Genomic DNA, 7,500 nt, shown 5'->3' on the forward strand with positions numbered 1-7,500 from the left:
TACAACTAAATCGAACCCAAGGAAGTTTTAAAAAGTACTCTGCTTATTACAAAAAGTGCATGTCCTATTTGCCATATATAGATATATGTCTGCAATAAACCTTCCTTATAACCATCAGCCAAACGGCGAATGAAATCGTCCCCAGAAGAAAACAAAATCCAGCCAGATTACCCGAGGAATCGCAGCAGCTCCCTGAGGCAACCGAGCGGGTCCGCCACGAGTCGCTCGTAGTGGAGCACGAGCAAGGGGGCGGAGTTCCACAGGAGGCGGTCCGTCGCTAGTTCCTCCCACAGTGACGTCATGCGTTCCACGTGCCCTCGAAAAGCTGGTTGGAGGAAAGCGATGTGAACAGAAGGTACGTGTTGTCATTGCTATGTCAGTATCATTACTATTTTTATCATTATGATTGTTGTTATTGTCACAATTATCAGTAGTATTAGTAGTATTACCATTATCATTGCTATTATTATCTTCATTATTATCGGCATTATCATCGCCATCCTCATCCACTTTATTTATCTCTCTCACACACGTATGCAAGGAAGACAGAACAGAAGATAAAGACAAAGCATAGAAGTGAGACCGTAAACTGACACAGGGTATGATGCAGTTGCGCTCTCTGTAATCAGATCAAGAACTGCTGAAGTGGTTCTGCACAGATTGGGACTGCGCCATCACTGAGCTTGGCAAGTTATCTGATACCCTTGATCAAAGTGAGCATTGTTGCGAGCATCGGCGGACGCCAGGAGTCACACGCAGCACTTCTGGAGTGTCACCCTACTCGCTTCCTCCGCCGGAGACCCCCGAGCGCCGCGGCTGGACTGGCGAGACCACAGTGCCTGAGGCTAACCCCGTGGGAGCTGGACGGCCTAGAGGCATTCCGGCCGCCACATTACGTTTCAGTTATGGTAATCAGATGAGACAGTTTTAAAGAGCGGAACACGAAGGCCGGACCTTCTGGTTCGAGTGAAACACGCATGCGTAAATCCCTCTGAACTGAATTGGATTGTGAAATAAAGACACAGACGTAAAACCCACCATTGCTTTGGAAATCTTTCAGCGCCAACTGGACGGTGTGCCTGCCGTCGCCTGGCTGCGACAGGAGCTTCCAGAACGAGATGATTGCTCTGCGTTGCAATATGGAGATCAGGGATTATACACTTGCGTGTGTGTTTATACATACATATATATATATATATATATATATATGTATATATATATATATATATATATATATATATATATATATATAGGTATATATATATATATATATTTATATATATATTTATTTATTTACCCATCCGTATATTATCTATCTATATCATATGTACAAATATTTCCTCTTTCACACATACTCATTCTCTCTATATATATCTCTCTATCACACACACACACACGTACTTGCGAGGATCCCGCAGCAGGAGCACAGCCGGCGTCCGTGGGTCAACCGCGTCGTGGCGAGAAACCAGGTCGTGGCCTGACTTGTCGACGGAGCCGTGGGATTTCTGCACCAAGGTTCTCCCGCTGTCTGGGTCCTCGCCTTCGCCCAAGAACCCTGCGCCGAACCAGGGGAAGAAGCAGAACCTCAATTAGAGAGCGACAGAACCACCACACCGCTCGCTCTCTCGCTTCTTTGCTTGCAGATGCTTCATGTCAGGTCAAAATGATCTCAGGTCGGCCTCCTTCCTGGGAATCCGCACCTGCTCTGAGCAACTCCTCGTCGGCGAACTCGGACCCGGTGAAGACCCCAGAGGCGCCCTCCAGCAGGTACCTGAGCCACGTGTTGCCGGAGCAGGGGAACGACAGCAGAGGGACCCGGGGCAGACCTCGACCGAACCTGCAGAGAGTGGCCGAAGGCAGTCCTAGATTGGCTATGAAATAAGTCGAAGAAGTAAACAAATGTAAAAGGGCAAGAGGCATTTTTTTTTAGATTTTTTCCCGTTGTCTTTGTCTTAATTTTGACGCGTCAAATCTTGACGTCACAAGCGCGCTTGATTTCAACCAAGAAAATTGAAATATGGTCAAGATCAAGCGTGACGTCATACGTAAACAAGTACAATGCCTTCCTCGGCGTATCAGCATTTTCCAAGGTTATTTCAAATGAATTTGGAAAACAATAGACAGAAGATGGGTGAATTATCGGTATAATTGATACTTCGTGTATGGCACAACTTGTTTTTGGACTAGAAATTAGGTAAGATTGCATACCGATTGCATAACAAATACATAAGCTATAGGTGAACATTACAATGGGTGTGGAGGCGTTTTCAGGTGTGTATACTACTTATTTATACATTTTTTTCAACAAAAGTTTCAACGTCAGTAACATACATCAAATTTAGTCGTTATGCATACCAAAAACTTATTTACATATGACGTCACAAGCCATAGTCGAACACGCTCTTTTGAAGAAGAAAAAAAAACAATCAAGTTTGAGTTTAACCACCTCAAGTGCGGCTAGGTCAATTTCGCGACATAAAGCGGCTCTAGTATATCTGTAAGTCTATAAGTATCCATCTCTAACCTGGTTTCGTAGTGCGCGCAGCCGCTGACCCCCAAATCCCCCCATGGGCGCCAGGCCCGCCCGTCGCTCTCCCGCTCGACCTCCCTCTCGCCTGCGGGAAGGGCGCATCGCCAGGCGCCAAGCGGATGAAACGGTATTCAGTATTTTCATTACAGTGCTGTTATCATTAATTTGTTATCAATATCATTGCTATAATGCGATTAATTCTTTCTTATTAGTTTATCATTATTTTTTTTATTACTGGAATTATTATTGTTATTATTATCATTACTATTGATATTAAGTTATCGTTAATGTTATAGTCTTTATTATTGTCAACAATATCTTTATAATTATCATTTCAAATATCGTCATTATTGTTATCATCATCATTATTATTCATGTTATTACTACTTCTATCATCAACATTATCCTGAACATCATTATTCTTTTCCTTTTCATTCTTCATCTTATTGTTATTATTGCTAAATCTATTGTAACAATTGCTAGATTTATCGTTATTATTGTCCTTTTATCTAATTATTGATATATTCCTATTATCGTTGCATTTATCATCTTTATTTTACTTACCGAATGGCTGCTCCTGAAGTCCTTCCCTGAAGAGCAAGATCTCGTTACAAAGACAAGCACTGTATTAGAAATCTCCCTTTCAAGTTTTGTATGATTCATGCGACCTTCATAGTACTATGATCTTTTACGTTTTTTAACTCTTTATTTCAGTAATTCATTTTCTTAGATGAGCATCAATGAAAAATACATAATTCAACGACCGACCAGTGAGCCATATATATATAACGGAGCGACCCCTGGCCTATACACAATTCGGTGATCACTGAACAATACATAGCCCGGCGATCTCTGACACCGGTAACACAATGATAACAATACGTAACCCAGCTGTCACTGAACACTTACTTGACAGTTAACACCCTTCCTTCGCCACAGGCCTCCTCCCAACGGCTCTGTCTGCTAAGTCTTTGTCTGTAAAAATAAAATTTATTTTTAAAGCCCTTATGATTCGTTTGTTATTTTTTCAAACTTACACTTATAACACGCACGAATTTTCCTGACCATATAAATTCATTGAAAAGTTTCTTTACACCTAATGTTCGTTCATTACAATATATATATTTTTATTATGAACATTTTAATGTAGCCATACCAGAACTAATATCACTGTCGACAAAATAATACCAGAATACACGTCTTCCCTCTTAGCCGGAATGATAAACTCGTCTGCTACATTTACAAAGCCTTTTTTTACAACCTCCGGCTCAGTGGTTGGCACAGGGGCTCTCGACAGCATTGAAAGATTTGCCAGTTAGCAAAATACCGAATGTAAACAAACGCTTTACACTCGAAATAAGCTGAAATGTTTGAAAAATTGACAGAAGACAAACTCACACTTGAATCACGGCAGCAAAGCCTGCCAGTAGAACCAGCAGAAGCAGAGCAACACTTCTGCTCCTCATGTTGCTATTCCACACTGAAATAAAGCTACATTAAAAAAAAAAACACAAGCGAGTAATAAACGGCGACAGGAAATTTATCATAACACCACATGGATGCAGTCTTGCTGGTTGCATTCACTGAGGCTTCGGAAGATCATTTACGCCTTTGCTTTACATGGTTTGTTGTGAATCAAAGACTTAATTCTTTTAAAATTCTGACATTGGAAACTTACGTCTTAGGGCTACTCAGGACTACTTAGGGCTAATAAAATTGAGCATTGTTACTATTTTCTTATAACTGTTTAGATGACGTTATTATCATCTTAATGATTATGATATTTATAATATATTAGGGATGGTAACAGTAACGAAAACATTGATAAAGATTGCATTGATAATAATGATGGCATCACAAGCATTGCTAATAAAAATAATGATAATGATGAAGTGAATATAGAATAGCAATGGTATTAATGATAGCAATAGTAATTATGACAATTATAATAACATTAACATTAATTATTCCTACACAAAACAGTAAAAATATAATTGTAATAATATCAATAATGATAGTGATGTTGAGGATGTTATCATAATAGCGATAATGATAATGATGTTGAGGATGAATCAAATAATCATAAGATAATGAATAGCGAATAGCGATAATGATGACATTAAGTAGTAGTAATTCGAATACTACATAATAATGAAACCATCAATAAAATTTGATAGGAAGGACAATTATCACCCTTTTTTAATCCTGTATCTAAAAGCAATAAAATTATAAGGAAGGAAAAATAGGAATAATGGTTAATAATAATGATTGATTAATATTGATGATAATGATGATGTAATACATGATGATGATAATGATAATGGTATTGACAATTGAGAGAATGATGATCATAATGATAATCACAATAGGGAAAGGATAATGATAAGGAAAAGGAAATGATAACATTGACAATAAATATAAAAAATTGATGAAAACATAATAACATAAACGAGTAATGATGATAATTAGTCCAATAATAAAGAAATCATAGTCATAATTACTGAAGACAAATAAAAAAATAATAGTGAAAATTCACCAATGAAACATAAATGAAATGAACCAATTAACAGAAAAAAAAAAGTTAAACGGTTTTTCACACAGGGCAGAAGAAGGGGGTTTGGGGGTAAAAAAAAAAAAAGGGAAAAAGAAAAGGGCGTAAAGGGGGTGGGAAGGAGAAAGTTTGTAACATTCCAAATTTAGCAATAGTAATTATGACAATTATAATAACATTAACATTAATTATTCCTACACAAAACAGTAAAAATATAATTGTAATAATATCAATAATGATAGTGATGTTGAGGATGTTATCATAATAGCGATAATGATAATGATGTTGAGGATGATGTTAATAATCATGAAGATAATGATATCATAATAGCGATAATGATGACATTAATTAGTAGTAATTCGAATACTACATAATAATGAAACCATCAATAAAATTTGATAGGAATGATAATAACCCTTTTTATACCTGTACTAAAATCAATAAAATTTATAAGGATGGTAACAATAGTAATAATGGTTATGATACTGATGTTGATAATAATGATGATAATCATAATAGTAATACTGATGATGATAATGATAATGGTATTGACAATTTAGAGAATGATGATCATAATGATAATCACAATAGTATTGATGATGATGATAAGGATAAGGATAATGATGACATTGACAATAAATATAATAATATTGATGAAAATCATAATAACAATAATAATGATGATAATATAAACAATAATAAGGATCATAGTCATAATAACTGAAGAAAAATACGAAATGCATTAGTGAATAATTCACATGAAACATAATGAAATGAAACCAATTAAACAGGAAAAAAAAAAAAAACGTTTTTCACGACGGAATGGAGAAAGTTGTAAACATTCCAGAATTCACTGTACGTTGCACAGCGCAGTCCACTATTCCATACAAGAAAACCACGAAATTGTCTCTTTTTCAATGTCTCAACGAAAAGGGGAAGTTGGAAAGCACAGCACAACACAACACAGCACAACACAGCACAGCACAACACAACTCAACACAGCACAGCACAACACAACACAGCACAGCACAGCACAACACAGCACAGCACAACACAACACAGCACAACACATCACACATCACAGCACAGCACAACACACACACACACACACACAACACACACACAACACACACACAACACAACACACACAACCACAAACACACAACCCAAAACAAAACAACACAACAAGACACAAAACAACACAAAACAAAACAAAACAACACAAAACAAAACAACACAACAAAACAACAAACAAACACACACACACAACACAAACAAAACACACACACAAACCACACAACAAACAACAAACAACTAAACACACACAAAACAAACAAACACACAAAACAAACACACACAACAAAAACACAACACACAAACAAACACAACACACAAACAAAACACCACAACACACACACACACACAACACACACACAAACACAATCCACAACACAACAACAACAACAACAACCAACAAACACACAAACAACACAAACAACCAACACAACACACACACAACAACAACAACACAACCAACAACAAAAACACACCACAACCACAAAACACACAAAACAAACACAACCCACAACACAAACACACACAACAACACAAACACACAACAACAAACAAACACAAACAACACAACACAACACCAACAAAACAACCAACACAACACACACAACAAAACCAAAAAACACACAACAACACAAACACACAAAACAACACACAAAACAAACAACACAACACACACAAAACCACACACAACACACACACGAACACACACAACAAAACACAACACAAACTAAACAACACAACACAAACAAAACAACACAAACACAATCACAAGCAAAAACAAACACAACACACAAACACAAAACACACAACAAAAAAAACACAAAAACCAAAACAAACCAACAACACAAACAAACAAAACACAAACAAACACAACACAAACAAACAACACACAAACATACAAACATAACAAACAAAAAAACAACACAACAACAACAACACACAACACACACAAACAAAACAAACAAACACAACACACCAAACACACACCAACACACAACACACCAAAACACACAACACAACACACCAACCAACAACACCAAAACCAACGACAAACAACACCAAAACCAAAAACACAACCACACAAAACACACCAAACACACACAACACACACCACACACAACACACACACAACAACACACCACACACAACAACACACCAACACACAACACAAACCACACACACACAAACACACAACAACAACCAACACACAACAACACACCACAAAACACCAAAACCAACACACAACAACCAAACAACAAACACAACAACAACACAACAACAAACAAAAAAACCACAAACAACCAAAAACAACAAACACAACACAACCAACACCACCACACCACAA

At 37.1% G+C, this 7,500-nt stretch overlaps 1 protein-coding gene across 2 annotated transcripts in view; it reads right to left on the reverse strand.

Annotated features, from left to right (window-relative positions):
• The window catches only part of LOC122264973 (sialate:O-sulfotransferase 1), an 8,765-nt gene that overhangs the window by 388 nt on the left and 877 nt on the right, over positions 1-7,500 (reverse strand). Inside the window, exons 1-9 of one of the 2 annotated variants that reach the window (XM_086534657.1) lie at positions 5,889-6,039; positions 3,929-4,010; positions 3,440-3,505; positions 3,095-3,120; positions 2,525-2,615; positions 1,701-1,837; positions 1,402-1,555; positions 1,039-1,127; positions 172-325 (exon numbers count right to left, since the gene is read on the reverse strand). In XM_086534657.1, the coding sequence (XP_086390783.1) occupies positions 172-325; positions 1,039-1,127; positions 1,402-1,555; positions 1,701-1,837; positions 2,525-2,615; positions 3,095-3,120; positions 3,440-3,505; positions 3,929-3,996 (785 nt within the window). In that variant the 5' untranslated portion in view covers positions 3,997-4,010; positions 5,889-6,039. Of the gene's footprint in view, positions 1-171; positions 326-1,038; positions 1,128-1,401; positions 1,556-1,700; positions 1,838-2,524; positions 2,616-3,094; positions 3,121-3,439; positions 3,506-3,928; positions 4,011-5,888; positions 6,040-7,500 lie in introns of those variants that run through there. The other variant, XM_043034099.2, reaches the window with a different exon arrangement.

Source organism: Penaeus japonicus, unplaced genomic scaffold (assembly GCF_977035675.1).
Source record: "Penaeus japonicus unplaced genomic scaffold, GWHDUDI00000001_assembly GWHDUDI00000042, whole genome shotgun sequence".
Lineage (NCBI taxonomy): Eukaryota > Metazoa > Arthropoda > Malacostraca > Decapoda > Penaeidae > Penaeus > Penaeus japonicus.